The sequence below is a fragment of the Salmo salar genome, chromosome 26 (assembly GCF_965601325.2).
Source record: "Salmo salar chromosome 26, fSalSal1, whole genome shotgun sequence".
Lineage (NCBI taxonomy): Eukaryota > Metazoa > Chordata > Actinopteri > Salmoniformes > Salmonidae > Salmo > Salmo salar.
The window spans coordinates 1284044-1301928 of record NC_138316.1 but is presented as its reverse complement, the minus strand read 5'-3'; the positions used below and the strand labels follow the sequence as shown (position 1 = coordinate 1301928).

At 41.3% G+C, this 17885-nt stretch overlaps 1 protein-coding gene across 15 annotated transcripts in view; it reads right to left on the bottom strand.

Annotated features, from left to right (window-relative positions):
• LOC106587004 (far upstream element-binding protein 3) overlaps positions 1-17885 on the bottom strand; it is a 105905-nt gene that overhangs the window by 26211 nt on the left and 61809 nt on the right. For 14 of the 15 annotated variants that reach the window (XM_082969302.1, XM_082969305.1, XM_082969300.1 and 11 more), the window contains 5 exons: positions 7735-7833; positions 7340-7444; positions 7121-7223; positions 6791-6891; positions 5730-5874 (listed from right to left, as the gene is read on the bottom strand). In XM_082969302.1, coding sequence (XP_082825428.1) covers positions 5730-5874; positions 6791-6891; positions 7121-7223; positions 7340-7444; positions 7735-7833 — 553 coding nt within the window. The remainder of the gene's footprint in view (positions 1-5729; positions 5875-6790; positions 6892-7120; positions 7224-7339; positions 7445-7734; positions 7834-17885) is intronic. The other variant, XM_082969296.1, reaches the window with a different exon arrangement.

Here is a 17885-nt window from a genome sequence, read left to right as displayed (position 1 = left end):
GAAAATGATTTAAGACAGACTCTCTCCAATACAACCCATCATTGCAGAGTTAAGAGCATCCTTTCAAGCCCACCCTTCTCATTAACCTCTGGTGAGATATTCCAAAAAAATTATGAACAAATAAGGTTTTATATGTAAGATGGCTAAATAAAGAGCAAAAATATTGATTATTATTATTTGTTCCCTTGTCGTATAAGAGCTCTTTGTCACTTCCCACGAGCCGAGTTGTGACAAAAACTCACACTCATTCTTATGTTTAATAAATCAAATCAAATTGTATTAGTCACATGCGCCGAATACAACAGGTTTAGACCTTACAGTGAAAAGCTTATTTATGAGTCCCTAACCAACAATGCAGTTTAACAAGATACGGATAAGAATAAGAGATAAAAGTAACAAGTAATTAAAGAGCAGCAGTAAAATAACAATAGCGAGACTATATACTGGGGGGTTCCGGTACAGAGTCAATATGCGCATATGTATATGTAGGTGGAGTTATTAACCTCCCTGGGCAAGGTGGGACGCTTGCGTCCCACCCAAGTCAACAGCCTGTGGAATCGCGTGGCGCGAAATACAAATACCTCATAAATGCTATAACTTCAATTTCTCAAACATATGACTATTTTACACCATTTTAAAGACAAGACTCTCGTTAATCTAACCACATTGTCCGATTTCAAAAAGGCTTTACAGCGAAAGCAAAACAGATTATGTCAGGAGAGTACCCTGCCAAAAATAATCACACAGCCATTTTCAAAGCAAGCATATATGTCACAAAAACCAAAACCACAGCTAAATGCAGCACTAACCTTTGATGATCTTCATCAGATGACACTCCTAGGACATTATGTTATACAATACATGCATGTTTTGTTCAATCAAGTTCATATTTATATCAAAAACCAGCTTTTTACATTAGCATGTGATGTTCAGAACTAGCATACCCACCGCAAACTTCCGGTGAATTTACTAAATTACTCACGATCAACTTTCACAAAATACATAACAATTATTTTAAGAATTATAGATACAGAACTCCTTTATGCAATCGCGGTGTCAGATTTTAAAATAGCTTTTTGGCGAAAGCACATTTTGCAATATTTTGAGTAGATAGCCCGGCCATCACGGCTAGCTAATTTGACACCCACCAAGTTTGGCCCTCACCAAACTCAGATTTACTATAAGAAAAATTGGATTACCTTTGCTGTTCTTCATCAGAATGAACTCCCAGGACTTCTACTTCAACAACAAATGTTGTTTTGGTTCCAAATAATCCATTGTTATATTGAAATAGCTCAGTTTTGTTCAGGCGTTCAGGTCAGTATCCGAAGGGTGACGCGCGAGCGCATTTTGTGACAAAACATTTCAAAATATTCCATTACCGTACTTCAAAGCATGTCAAACGCTGTTTAAAATCAATTTATATGCTATTTTTCTCATAAAATAGCGATAATATTCCAACCGGACGACGTGGTATTCATTGAAAGACTGGAAGAAAACATGGAGTCGTCTCGTGGACGCGCATCTCCAGTGTCATTGTTCCCTGCCTGACCACTCACAAAAACTCCTGTTGTTTTTCGCCCAGAGACTGCAGAGACGTCATTCCACTTTCTGGCGCCTTCTGAGAGCCAATGGAAGCCTTAGAAAATGTCACGTTACAGCATAGATGCTGTATTTTTGATAGAGATGCCACAGAAGGAGAACAAATTGTCAGACAGGGCACTTCCTGTATGGAATCTTCTCAGGTTTTGGCCTGCCATATGAGTTCTGTTATACTCACAGATACCATTCAAACAGTCTTAGAAACTTTAGAGTGTTTTCTATCCAAATCTACTAATTATATGCATATTCTAGTTTCTGGGCAGGAGTAGTAACCAGATTAAATCAGGTACGTTTTTTATCCGGCCGTGCAAATACTGCCCCCTAGCCCCAAAAGGTTAAAACATGTTGGTATTACAGACTCGGACAAGGAGAGGTTGAAAATGTCAGTGAAGACTGCATCTCAGTGCAAGTGGTGTCACTACAGTCCCTGGTTCGAATCCAGGCTGTATCACATCCGGACATGATTGGGAGTTCCATAGGGCGGCGCACAATTGGCCCAGCATCGTCCGGGTTTGGCTGAGGTAGGCCGCCATTGTGAATATGAATTTGTTCTTAACTGACTTGCCACGTTAAAAAAAGGTTAAAAATGTCGCAAGGATCTGTACACAATTCCTGGAAGCTGAAAATGTCCCAGTTCTTCCATGGCCTGCATACCAACCAGACATGTCACCCATTGAGCATGTTTGGGATGCTCTGCATCAAAGTGTACAACAGCGTTGTTCTAGTTCCTGCCAATATCCAGAAACTTCGCACAGGAGTGGGACAACACTCCACAGGCCACAATCAACAGCCTGATCAACTCTATGCAAAAGTGATGTGTTGCGCTTCATGAGGCAAATGGTGGTCACCCAGACACTGATTGGTGTTCTGATCCACACCCCTATATATACACACATATCTGTATTCCCAGTCATGTGAAATCCCTTGATTAGGGCCTAATGAAGGTATTTCAATTGACTGATTTCCTTACATGAACTGTAACTCAGTATAATTGTTGAAATTGCTGCATGTTGAGTTCATATTTATGTTCAGTGTAAATTCAGGCTGTAACAACAAAATGTGGAAAACGTCAAGGGGTGTGAATACTTTCTTAAGGCACTGTATATGACATACAGTAGAACCTCAAAGATACCAATCTCAGAGTTACAGACTGACCGGTCAACCCAATGGGCCATATCATATTCGGACATGTATTAAACAAAAAATATATACTTCTGTAGGTTACAGACACAGGTATTTGTATTTATTATGGATCCCCATTAGCTGCTGCCAAAGCTCTTCCTGTGGTCCAGCTAAATTAAGGCAGTTTATACAATTGTAAAAACATTACAATACATTCACAGATTTAGCAATACACTGTGTGCCCTCAGGCCCCTACTCCACCATTACCACATATCTACAGTACTAAATCCATGTGTATGTATAGTGCGTATGTTATCGTGTGTGTGTGTGTATGTGTCTGTACCAATGCTTGTGTTGCTTCACAGTCCCAGCTGTTCCATAAGGTGTTTTTCATCTGTTTTTTAAATCAATTTTCACTGCTTGCGTCAGTTACTTGATGTGGAATAGAGTTCCATGTAGTCAAGGGCTCTATGTAGTACTGTGTGCCTCCCATAGTCTGTTCTGGACTTGGGGACTGTGAAGAGACCTCTTGTGGGGTATGCATGGGTGTCCGAGCTGTGTGCAGTAGTTTAGACAGACAGCTCGGTGCATTCAACATGTCAATACCTCTCATAAATAAAAGTAGTGATGAAGTCAATCTCTCCTCCACTTTCAGCCAGGAGAGATTAACATGCATATTATTAATATTAGCTATCTGTGTACATCCAAGGGCCAGCCGTGCTGCCCTGTTCTGAGCCAACTGCAATTTTCCTTTTTTGTCGCACCTGACCACACGACTGAACAGTAGTCAAGGTGCGACAAAACTAGGGCCTGTAGGACCTGCCTGGTTGAAAGTGTTGTTAAGGCGGCAGAGCATCACTTTATTATAGACAGACTTCTCCCCATCTTAGCTTTTACTGCATCAATATGTTTTGACCATGACAGTTTACAATCTAGGGTTACAAGAAGCAGTTTAGTCATCTCAATTTGCTAAATTTACACATTATTTATTACAAGATTCAGTTGAGGTTTAGGGTTTAGTGAGTGTTTTGTTCCAAATACAATGACTATAGTTTTAGAAATATTTAGCGCTAACTTATTCCTTGTCACCCACTCTGAAACTAACTGCAGCTCTTTGTTGAGTGTTGCAGTAATTTCAGTCGCTGTAGTAGCTGACGTGTATAGTGTTGAGTCATCCACATACATAAACAATCTGGCTTAACTCAAAGTCAGTGGCATGATGTTAGTAAAAAAAAAAGCAAGGGGCCAACAGGTACAACTAACTGTTGCTTAGGCCTACAAGTACAAAAACACTTCCAACATTTACAGCATCTGGCTAAATGTGTAGAAAACACGTGGTAAAGGCAATCCATATTTTCTGTAATGGTTCAATGTTATTAAGTGAATTTTGGACATTTCAGTGTTCTGAACAATATATAGTGCATTCGGAAAGTATTCAGACCCCTTGACTTAATCTAAAATTGATTGAATAAAACATTTTCCTCATCAATCTACACACAATACCCCATAATGACAAAGCGAAAACAGGATTTTAGATTAAAAAAAAAGAAGAAAAAAAAGAAATACCTTACTTACATAAATATTCAGACCCTTTGCTATGAGACCCGAAATTGATGTCAGGTGCAACCTATTTCCATTGATCATCCTAGAGATGTTTCTACAACTTGGAGTCCACCTGTGGTAAATTAAATTGATTGGACATGATTTGGAAAGGCACCTGTCTATATAAGGTCCCACAGTTGACAGTGTATGTCAGAGAAACAACCGGCTTGAGCGGTCGAAGGAATTGTCCGTAGTGCTCCGAGACAGGATTGTGGCGAGGCAAAGATCTGGGGAAGGGTACCAAAACATTTCTGCAACATTGAAGGTCCCCAAGAACACAGTGGCCTCCATCATTCTTAAATGGAATTTAGTTTTGAATCATAAAGACCCTTCCTAGAGCTGGCCGCCCGGCCAAACTGAGCAATCAGAGGAGAAGGGCCTTGGTCAGAGAACTGACCCCGATGTTCACTCTGACAGAGCTCTAGAGTTCCTCTGTGGAGATGGGAGAACTTTCCAGAAGGACAACCATCTCTGCAGCACTCCACCAATCAGGCCTTTATGGTAGTGGCCAGACAGAAACCACTCCTTAGTAAAAGGCACATGACAGCCAGCTTGGAGTTTGCCAAAAGGCACCTAAAGACTCATCTCAGACCATGAGAAACAAGATTCTCTGGTCTGATGAAACCAATATTGAACTCCTTGGCCTGAATGCCAAACGTCACATCAGGAAGAAACCTGGCACCATCCCAAGGGAAACATGGTGGTGGGAGAATTACAGTATGCTGTGGGGATGTTTTTCAGCGGCAGGGACTGGGAGACTAGTCAGGATCGAGGGAAAGATGAACGGAGAAAAGTACAGAGAGATCCTTGATGAAAACCTGCTCCAGAGCGCTCAGGACCTCAGACTGGGGCGAAGGTTCACCTTCCAACAGAACAACGACCCTAAGCACACAGCCAAGACAACGCAGGAGTGGCTTCGGGACAAGTCTCTGAATGTCTTTGAGTGGCCCAGCCAAAGCCCAGACTTGAAACCGATCAAAAATCTCTGGAGACCTGAAAATAGCTGTGCAGCGACGCTCCTCATCCAATTTGACAGAGCTTGGATCTGCAGAGAATGGGAGAAACTCCTCAAATACACGTGTCAAGCTTGTAACGTCATACCCAAGAAGACTTGAGGCTGTAATCTCTGCTAAAGGTGCTTCAACAAAGTACTGAGTAAAGGGTATGAATACTTACGTAAATGTGATATTTTAGTAAAAAATAAATCTGTTATTGCTTTGTCATTATGGGATATTGTGTGTAGATTGATGAAGAAAAAAAACAATTTTATCCATTCTAGAGTAACGTAACAAAATGTGGAAAAAGTCAAGGGGTCTGAATACTTTCCGAATGCACTGTACACTTGTGTTCGTAGCTCTGAGGTTCTACACTGCTTTGCGCACTGAGGGACTGAGTTACCTTACCTTTGCCGATCACCAGACCACACTTGTCTGCAAGTATCGTGTAGGTGACTTCCTGCAGTCCCCCTGGTGAGCCCATGCCCCAGTCCCCGTGGCCTCGTCCCCTTCCTCTTGGTCCTCCAGAGCTTCCAAAGCCATCACGTTCCTGCTCCAATCACACGTAAGATAATGATGTTATTATCTCCTTGTGGAAATTTTGTTTGTGGCATACATTAAAACAAATCATCAAGCATAGACAAATGGACAAATCAAGACAATTACATACAATAAATACAATGAGAATAGACTGCAGCGATACATAATGATCCAACATTAAATTAAACTTTTTATATACAGCAATGAGACACACACCAGCTAGTACAGATATACCCTGGGTGCTTAAACCAAGCCTGGAGCGACATTTATTGACAATGTCCTTCTGATATGACATTTCAAACAATATATTAAAATACATGCCATGCAATATCTTATCAACCCTGATATCGTCTGTGCATGTAAAGTCAACCAAAGGTATGACATTTCAATGCATATATTCAAATACATGCCATACAATATCTTATCAACCCTGATATCGTCTGCGCCTACAAAGTCAACCAAAAGGTATGACATATCTGTAAACTGAATTTGACTAGGAGTTGCAGATCTTATTTGCATATCTAAATGGTAATTCTCTTGTAATGGCCACCTGAGCAATACACGCCAGGAGACTCCAGCAACATAGGCCAAGTCCCAAATGGCATCCTATTCCATACGTAGTGCACTATTTTTGACCAGAGCACTATGCAGGAAATAGGATGCCATCGGGACACAGCCATGGGTCAAGAGGCAGCTTGGTGGGAAATAAATTGACTGGGAAATAAGAATCACAAGTGGTACGTGTGCTTGCTTGGCACATGAGGTTTGTGTTCTGTGCCGAGTGCATGTGTGTGTGTGTGTGTGTGTGTGTGTGTGTGTGTGTGTGTGTGCACGCTACTTGTCCGTAATGTGTGTGTTCTGTGCAGTGTGTTCCTTGCTCTGAGTGCTTACTTGCATGGTATTCATTCGTTCTGTCTCTGTGTGTGTACCTGTGCTGTTTGGGTGAGCTCGTTGATGAGTTGGACAGCGTGCTGACACCTGTCTGGTTGTCCCATCACTTGGGCGATGCGCTCTGGGCTGATGCCATCATCTGTCGGTGGGAGGGAGTAGGGTCAACACTAAGCTAACGGTGGTGACTGACAGCAGATACAGCCACACACCAACACACAGAAGCAGTCGCCTTTCCACATATATAATTGGTCATGGTACGATAAGAGACATGGCTTACCCCAATATAATTCCAACTCTACAGAGAAGAGAAACCTTCATTCATATGACACATCTGACATATGTTAAAAGAAATACACACACACACACACCTGGTTTGAATTGGATCCTCACTCCGGATTCTCCCTGGATCTTCTTGATCATCTCGCCACTCCTGCCGATGACAATTCCCACAGCAAACCTGGGTACAGCCACCTGAAGGGAGGGATTGGCCTGAAGCATGTGAGCTCAAACATCAAGGGTGTGTTCAAAATGGCACCATAGTCATTGGTTGTTACATTCACTGGACGTCCTGTACATTGCATTCTTACATCCAAAGTACTTCCACCCAATCTTGACGCAAAGTCGTTTCGGCCACTGCGGAAGTCTCCCTGGTATTTGTCGCGAATGATCTCTATCACCAATTCCCGCGCTTGCTGTGAAGGGGAGAAGAAAATGGGATTCACGTGACGGTACATCCCAGAGGTGAATGAGATGCCATAACGGGATCTACAAAGAGTGAAGATTGACCACCTAATGCATTTTTCAAAGTGCAAAATGATCTGTATCACAAATCAGAAATAGTCTAAATAATTGTCAACAGAAAGCCTCACTGGAATGTAGAGAGGAGGGTCTGTGTTGGATTGAAAAGTGAGGATTTCTGCAAATAATTCTGTGTGCACCGTGGCTGTCGACTGAAGCCGCACCCCACCCACCCTTCACTCACTTGGACTTTGTAGGGATCCCCAGTGATTCTCAGGGGTTTGTCTGCCCCGGTGGGCATGGGGCCGTCCTGGATCATCATCATCTTCACTCCTATTCTCTCCTAAGAAAGAGCACACACAGTGAATGAATGTGTTGTGCAAGTTGTTTTCCTCTCAGTCAGCTGAACGCATCGCTTAGTTCATAGAACTGTGGTTATAGAGATAATGCCAAAAAGGCCAGCTTAAAAATTTAATAATTTTTACACATTTGTTTCTGATACCCCAAAGTATCCTAACATAGATAATTGAAGAGCTTGATGGTCCATGTTAATACTATCTTAAAACAAATCTACATGTTAGGGCAGTAAATATCATACAGAAAACACTTTTTTAAATATAGTTCAAATGGCATCTCTTGCAGGTAGAACATTTTCAATTATAACAATAAGCTTTGCAAGTTGAAAAAGGTTAGCCTGGAGCCCTGACTATAGGTTACTGCTTTTAGATCTGCCTGACTGAATGAATCAAACCTCTTCTTCTTAGGGAAGCCAATATGAACCTGAGAAATATTGCTTTGATAGCCTAATCGTCATCTCAAAAAATTTGTTTCCATGAAATTTCCACTTTCCATTAATTAGGCCTGCTGTCCACAATTAGGTGTAAAACTAACATTGTTCGTTTTTAAAGGAGAATGTGATATCATGTATGAATCAACTTGCCTTTGTAACCTCCCCAACTCACCTTCTCCGATGGGTATGGCGACTCGCACCCAGTGAGGTAGTTTCACAAAAGTGGTTGCCTTAGAAATATTAGTGAATACCACTGAGGCAGAGAGACACTGTAAGTAGGGAGAGTACGGAGAAACAAATCCTGTGCTAACAAGCCTCGTGACCTTTGTGTTAATCCATACGAGGGAGATAACGAAAATGGTGAACATGGTACAGGGAACTGCCAAAATAAAGGCAACAGCAACAAGTGTCTTAACCTCTCTGGGAAATGTGGGACGCTAGACATCATTCAAACAGTTTTAGAAACTTCAGAGTGTTTTCTATCCAAATCTACTAATTATATGCATATTCTAGCTTTTGGGCCTGAGTAGCAGGCATTTTTCTTTGGGCACACTTTTCATCCAAGCTACTCAATACTGCCCCCCTTTCCCAAAGAAGTTAATAGGGTGTTGGGCCACCACTAACTGCCAGAACAGCTTCAATGTGCCTTGGCATATATTCTATAAGTGTCTGGAACTCTATTGGAGGGATGCGACACCATTCTTCCATGAGAAATTCCATAGTTTTGTTGCTAAAGGAAAACACTCTCAGGTGCCACTCCAAAATCTCCCATAAGTGTTCAATTGGGTTGAGATCTGGTGACAGAGACGGCCGTGGCATATGGTTTACATCGTTTTCATGCTCATCAAACCATTCAGTGACCACTCTGTGGATGGGGGCATTATGTTGGAAGAGACCACTCCCATCAGAATAGATTCACCATAGGTTGCAGGTGATCACTCAGAATGGCCATGTATTTATTGGCGTTTACCTTGCCTTCTAAGGAGTTGAGTAGACCTAAACCATGCCAGGAAAATGCACCCCACACAGGGGTTAAAGCAACAACAACAAAAATCCCATGACTGAAATTTAAATCAATCTCAGATCGATTGTCTGGGGCCTGTTGGGGCTCGGGGGCAGTATTGAGACATTTTGAAAAAAATATGTGCCCATTTTTAACTGCCTCCTACACCAACTCAGAAGCTAGGATATGCATATTATTAACACATTCGGATAGAAAACACTCTGAATTTTCTAAAACAGTTTGAATGGTGTCTGTAAGTATAACAAAACTCATATTGCAGGCAAAAACCTGTGAAAAATAGATTTAAAAAAAAATGTGAATTTTGTGACTGTACTATTTAGTGTCATTGTTTTATAGATACCATAGTGAGAAAGGATTCATTTCGCAACACCTACGGCTTCCACTAGATGTCAACGATCTTTATAAAGTTGTTTGAAGCGTCTATGATAAACAGAGAGCAAATTAGAATCCAAGGAAGTTGACATGTCATCACTTCATTTTTTTGCGCCTGCGCATAAATCTGAGAAACGTGAGTTTGTCATCATTGTTTATCTAGACATAGGATAGGTTGTGTGAAAATATTACTGATGTTTAACGTTAAAAATGGACCAAAAGATTAATGCTAAACAACATTTGACATGTTTGAACAAACATAAATAGATTATTTACTAGGTTTTTTTAGCTTTTCGGCGTGATTTTACACTCCCCCCACCACGTTTTGTGGGAGCATAATGAACGCTAAGTACTTGGTGTTATTTGGACATAAATTATGAACTTTGTCAAAAGAAACCACATTTGTTCCGGACCTGGGATGCCTTCCGGACCTGGGATCCCTGCCTTCTGATGGAGATAATCAAAGGTAAGGGGATATTTACAATGTTATTATCGATTTTAGATGATGCTAACTGTATAGCATAGCCTGTTGTTCTTAGCATAGCACCCCGTTTATTGCAAAATGTGATTTCCCAGTAAAGTTATTTTGAGATCTGGCCATTCGGTAGCAATTACGAGATGATAATATATTATTCTTTAAATGACAATATTATAATTTACCAATGTTTTCGAATAGTAATTTTGTTATGTTCACCGGAAGCATTTCAGAGAAGAAAAAAATCTGAATTTCACGCTACTGTAAAATGCTGTCTTTGGATATAAATATGAACTTGATGGAACAAAAAATGCATGTATTGTATAACATAATGTCCTAGGAGTGTCATCTGATGGAGATTGACAAAAGTTAGTGCATAATTCTAGCTGGTTTCTGCTTTTGGTGACGCCTGACCTTGAATTGAAAATGGATGTTTGTACTTTTGTGGCTATGTACTGTCCTAACATAATCTAACTTTATGCTTTTGCTGTAAAGCCTCTTTGAAAATCGAACAATGTGGTTAGATTAAGGAGATGTTTATCATTTAAATTGTGTAAAATAGTTGATTGTTTGAGAAATTGAAATTATTAGATTTTTGATGTTTTGAATTTCCAGCCTTGTTAGCAATCCCGACTCGGGGTTCATTGCTAACCTGTAGCCCCAACAGGTTCCTCCTTTTCATGTAAGAAAGTCATGACCATCATGCTTTTAGGGAAAGAGGATAATTTTGTACATGTATTAAACCTGCGAGTTTGACCAATTCCAGGCCCCTTGCTTGGGGGGTTGGATGGTCCTCCCAGGGATAATTTTTTACGTTGAAGGACTGAGAAGCTCAGTCCTGGTGTCTTATTTATTTATATTATTTTTCAAACAATAACAACTATACATAAACACAATAAACAGACAAACACATTTCTAACAACATCACACCTGCTCAGTCCCACTGCAACCATACAAATAAAATAAAATTGTATTTGTCACATGCGCCGAATACAACAGGTGTTGTTACTTACAAGCCCTTAACCAACAATGCAGTTTTAAGAAAATTGAGTTAAGAAAATATTAACTAAACAATAAAATAACAACAATGAGGCTATATACAGGGGGTACCGGTACTGAGTCAATGTGCAGGGGTCAGGTTAGTTGAGGTATGTCTCACAACCACACTCATCCTTCATCCCCCGGAACATTCCATTGCTTGTAGCACTATGCCATATGGCCTTAAACCGAACTGTTAGATTTATCTCTGTAGCACACATATACATTTGATTCATCCAGTGCCATAGTGATGGAGGATAATTTGATTTCCAGCTTTTAAGTACAGAAAAGTATGGTCCACCGCATTGGGTATCTCACCGCACCCCCATATGCCATGTCTTGAAATATGCTGATTGTAAGTTTAATTCTAATCTTTCTTTGTAAAACCTCTGACAGCCAACTTTCTAAGTCTGCCCATGACTTTTGGACTTTATAGCACTCCCAGAAGGCATGAATTATTGAGACCTTGTTAGTTTTACACTTAAGACATGACACTGCCATTGTGCTGTATAATTTGTGAATTTTGTTTCTTGTATAATACATTCTATACATTGGTTTATACTGGGTTTAAGTTGCATGCATTGGAAAATGTCTACATTGGTCAGTCAAAAATTGCTTTTGAAATCTGTGATGGAAATAATTGAACTTCCTATTACTAAGTTATTTACGGTTTCTATGCCTTTAGTTTTCCATGTGGGCCAATTCTGAAAAGCTATCAAAGGATTGTTTCATAGGGTTGTGTTTTTAGGGAATAATATTGGTTCTTGTAGAATACGTTTCATTTTCTTCCATATTGTTATAGCGTTCTTAACTATGAAGTTGTTAATGTTCTTAGATTTATCTTTTCAAAAATCGATGGCAAGGTGGTGCCTACAGACATGGCAGCTCTGCTTCTAGCTCCTAAGCAAATTTGCTAAGGATATTTTTTTGGTGTGTGCTGGTAACTCACCAGCATTACAACTTTCCCAAATTGGATCCTTTGTTCTTACCCCCCAGGGCAAATGAACTTATCCCAGAGGATGCTCCAAGATGCCGCTGGCGGAGAAGAGGTATTCGGAGTGGACTTCTAGTCCGACTCAGGAGTTGTGCACACCATCCACCGCTTCAGAGTATATTACTCGCTAATGTTCAGTCTCTGGACAATAAAGTAGACGAGCTCAGGGCGAGGATCTCCGTCCAGAGAGACATCAGGGACTGTAACATACCGTTTCATAGAATCATGGCTCACTCGGGATATACTGTCGCCTCCATACAGCCAGCTGGGTTCTCAGTACATCATGCAGACAGGAAAAAAGAACTCTCCGGGAAGAAGAAAGGCATGGTGTATGTTTCATGATAACATACAGAAACTCAAGTCCTTCTGTTCACCCAATCTAGAATACCTCAATCAAATGCCGACCGCATTACCTCCCAAGAGAATTCTCCTCGGTTAGTCACAGCCGTGTATATTCCCGCTCAAGCCGATACCACGACGGCCCTCAAGGAACTACACAGGACTTTCTGCAAACTGGAAACCACATATCCTGAGGCTGCATTTATTGTAGCTGGGGATTTAACAGAGCAAATTTGAGGAAAACGCTACTGAAGTTCTGTCAACACATTGACTGTAGTACTCGTTCTGGAAAAACACCTGACCCCTGCTAATCCTCCTTTCGAGATGCCTACAAGGCCCTCCCCAGCCCTCCCTTCGGCAAATCAGATTGCGACTCCATTTTGCTCCTTCCCTCCTATAGGCAAAAACTCAAACAGGAAGTACCCGTGCTAAAGTCTTTTCAACGCTGGTCTGACTAATCGGAATCCATGCTCCAAGATTGTTTTGATCACATGGACTGGGATATGTTCCGGGTAGCCTATGAGAATAACATTGGCGTATACATATACACGAGCTCAGGGCGACACGGTGACTGTTATTCCCACTGTGACTATTAAAACCTACCCAAACCAGAAACCATGGAAATATGACAGCATTCACACAAAACTGAAAGGGTGAACCACTGCATTTAACCATGGCAAGGTGACTCGGAATATGGTTGAATACAAACAGTGTAGTTATTCCCTCCGTAAGGCATTCAAACAGGAAAAATGTCAGTACAAAGAAAGTGGAGTTGCAATTCAACGGCTCAGACACGAGACATATGTGGCAGGGTCTACAGACAATCACGGATTACTAAGGGAAAACCAGTCACGGACACCGACGTCTTGCTACAGGACAAGCTAAACACCTTCTTCGCCCACTTTGAGGATAACACAGTGCCACCGACGTGGCTCGCTCACGAAGACTGTGGGCTCTCGTTCTCCGTGGCCGACGTGTGAGTAAGACATTTAAGCGTGTTAACCCTCACAAGTCTGCCGGCACAGACTGCATCCCTAGCCGCATCCTCAGAGCATGTGCAGACCAGCTGGCTGGAGTGTTTATGGACATATTCAATCTCTCCCTATCCCAGTCTACTGTCCCCACTTGCTTCATGATGTCCCAACATTGTTCCTGTACCCAAGAAAGCAAAGGCAACTGAACTAAAGTATTATTTTCGGCGTGATTTTACACTCCCCCCACCACGTTTTGTGGGAGCATAATGAACGCTAAGTACTTGGTGTTATTTGGACATAAATTATGAACTTTGTCAAAAGAAACCACATTTGTTCCGGACCTGGGATGCCTTCCGGACCTGGGATCCCTGCCTTCTGATGGAGATAATCAAAGGTAAGGGGATATTTACAATGTTATTATCGATTTTAGATGATGCTAACTGTATAGCATAGCCTGTTGTTCTTAGCATAGCACCCCGTTTATTGCAAAATGTGATTTCCCAGTAAAGTTATTTTGAGATCTGGCCATTCGGTAGCAATTACGAGATGATAATATATTATTCTTTAAATGACAATATTATAATTTACCAATGTTTTCGAATAGTAATTTTGTTATGTTCACCGGAAGCATTTCAGAGAAGAAAAAAATCTGAATTTCACGCTACTGTAAAATGCTGTCTTTGGATATAAATATGAACTTGATGGAACAAAAAATGCATGTATTGTATAACATAATGTCCTAGGAGTGTCATCTGATGGAGATTGACAAAAGTTAGTGCATAATTCTAGCTGGTTTCTGCTTTTGGTGACGCCTGACCTTGAATTGAAAATGGATGTTTGTACTTTTGTGGCTATGTACTGTCCTAACATAATCTAACTTTATGCTTTTGCTGTAAAGCCTCTTTGAAAATCGAACAATGTGGTTAGATTAAGGAGATGTTTATCATTTAAATTGTGTAAAATAGTTGATTGTTTGAGAAATTGAAATTATTAGATTTTTGATGTTTTGAATTTCCAGCCTTGTTAGCAATCCCGACTCGGGGTTCATTGCTAACCTGTAGCCCCAACAGGTTCCTCCTTTTCATGTAAGAAAGTCATGACCATCATGCTTTTAGGGAAAGAGGATAATTTTGTACATGTATTAAACCTGCGAGTTTGACCAATTCCAGGCCCCTTGCTTGGGGGGTTGGATGGTCCTCCCAGGGATAATTTTTTACGTTGAAGGACTGAGAAGCTCAGTCCTGGTGTCTTATTTATTTATATTATTTTTCAAACAATAACAACTATACATAAACACAATAAACAGACAAACACATTTCTAACAACATCACACCTGCTCAGTCCCACTGCAACCATACAAATAAAATAAAATTGTATTTGTCACATGCGCCGAATACAACAGGTGTTGTTACTTACAAGCCCTTAACCAACAATGCAGTTTTAAGAAAATTGAGTTAAGAAAATATTAACTAAACAATAAAATAACAACAATGAGGCTATATACAGGGGGTACCGGTACTGAGTCAATGTGCAGGGGTCAGGTTAGTTGAGGTATGTCTCACAACCACACTCATCCTTCATCCCCCGGAACATTCCATTGCTTGTAGCACTATGCCATATGGCCTTAAACCGAACTGTTAGATTTATCTCTGTAGCACACATATACATTTGATTCATCCAGTGCCATAGTGATGGAGGATAATTTGATTTCCAGCTTTTAAGTACAGAAAAGTATGGTCCACCGCATTGGGTATCTCACCGCACCCCCATATGCCATGTCTTGAAATATGCTGATTGTAAGTTTAATTCTAATCTTTCTTTGTAAAACCTCTGACAGCCAACTTTCTAAGTCTGCCCATGACTTTTGGACTTTATAGCACTCCCAGAAGGCATGAATTATTGAGACCTTGTTAGTTTTACACTTAAGACATGACACTGCCATTGTGCTGTATAATTTGTGAATTTTGTTTCTTGTATAATACATTCTATACATTGGTTTATACTGGGTTTAAGTTGCATGCATTGGAAAATGTCTACATTGGTCAGTCAAAAATTGCTTTTGAAATCTGTGATGGAAATAATTGAACTTCCTATTACTAAGTTATTTACGGTTTCTATGCCTTTAGTTTTCCATGTGGGCCAATTCTGAAAAGCTATCAAAGGATTGTTTCATAGGGTTGTGTTTTTAGGGAATAATATTGGTTCTTGTAGAATACGTTTCATTTTCTTCCATATTGTTATAGCGTTCTTAACTATGAAGTTGTTAATGTTCTTAGATTTATCTTTTCAAAAATCGATGGCAAGGTGGTGCCTACAGACATGGCAGCTCTGCTTCTAGCTCCTAAGCAAATTTGCTAAGGATATTTTTTTGGTGTGTGCTGGTAACTCACCAGCATTACAACTTTCCCAAATTGGATCCTTTGTTCTTACCCCCCAGGGCAAATGAACTTATCCCAGAGGATGCTCCAAGATGCCGCTGGCGGAGAAGAGGTATTCGGAGTGGACTTCTAGTCCGACTCAGGAGTTGTGCACACCATCCACCGCTTCAGAGTATATTACTCGCTAATGTTCAGTCTCTGGACAATAAAGTAGACGAGCTCAGGGCGAGGATCTCCGTCCAGAGAGACATCAGGGACTGTAACATACCGTTTCATAGAATCATGGCTCACTCGGGATATACTGTCGCCTCCATACAGCCAGCTGGGTTCTCAGTACATCATGCAGACAGGAAAAAAGAACTCTCCGGGAAGAAGAAAGGCATGGTGTATGTTTCATGATAACATACAGAAACTCAAGTCCTTCTGTTCACCCAATCTAGAATACCTCAATCAAATGCCGACCGCATTACCTCCCAAGAGAATTCTCCTCGGTTAGTCACAGCCGTGTATATTCCCGCTCAAGCCGATACCACGACGGCCCTCAAGGAACTACACAGGACTTTCTGCAAACTGGAAACCACATATCCTGAGGCTGCATTTATTGTAGCTGGGGATTTAACAGAGCAAATTTGAGGAAAACGCTACTGAAGTTCTGTCAACACATTGACTGTAGTACTCGTTCTGGAAAAACACCTGACCCCTGCTAATCCTCCTTTCGAGATGCCTACAAGGCCCTCCCCAGCCCTCCCTTCGGCAAATCAGATTGCGACTCCATTTTGCTCCTTCCCTCCTATAGGCAAAAACTCAAACAGGAAGTACCCGTGCTAAAGTCTTTTCAACGCTGGTCTGACTAATCGGAATCCATGCTCCAAGATTGTTTTGATCACATGGACTGGGATATGTTCCGGGTAGCCTATGAGAATAACATTGGCGTATACATATACACGAGCTCAGGGCGACACGGTGACTGTTATTCCCACTGTGACTATTAAAACCTACCCAAACCAGAAACCATGGAAATATGACAGCATTCACACAAAACTGAAAGGGTGAACCACTGCATTTAACCATGGCAAGGTGACTCGGAATATGGTTGAATACAAACAGTGTAGTTATTCCCTCCGTAAGGCATTCAAACAGGAAAAATGTCAGTACAAAGAAAGTGGAGTTGCAATTCAACGGCTCAGACACGAGACATATGTGGCAGGGTCTACAGACAATCACGGATTACTAAGGGAAAACCAGTCACGGACACCGACGTCTTGCTACAGGACAAGCTAAACACCTTCTTCGCCCACTTTGAGGATAACACAGTGCCACCGACGTGGCTCGCTCACGAAGACTGTGGGCTCTCGTTCTCCGTGGCCGACGTGTGAGTAAGACATTTAAGCGTGTTAACCCTCACAAGTCTGCCGGCACAGACTGCATCCCTAGCCGCATCCTCAGAGCATGTGCAGACCAGCTGGCTGGAGTGTTTATGGACATATTCAATCTCTCCCTATCCCAGTCTACTGTCCCCACTTGCTTCATGATGTCCCAACATTGTTCCTGTACCCAAGAAAGCAAAGGCAACTGAACTAAAGTATTATTCTACATTTCTTTTTACAGCTTTTGATACGGTAGACTATTCCATTCTTGTGGGCTGGCTAAGGAGTATTGGTGTCTCTAAGGGGTCTTTGGCCTGGTTTGCTAACTACCCCTCTCAAAGAATGCAGTGTATAAAGTCAGAACATCTGCTGTCACCAAAGGGAATACCCAAAGACTCGATCCTAGGCCCCACGCTATTCTCAATTTACATCAACAACATAGCTCAGGCAGTAGGAAGCTCTCTAATCCATTTATATGCAGATGACACAGCCGTACACTCAGCTGGCCCCTCCCCGGGAATTTGTGTTAAACGCTCTACAACAAAGCGTTCTTAGTGTCCAACAAGCTTTCTCTGCGCTTAACCTTGTTCTGAACCCCTCCAAAACAAAGGTCATGTGGTTTGGAAAGAACGCCCCTCTCCCCA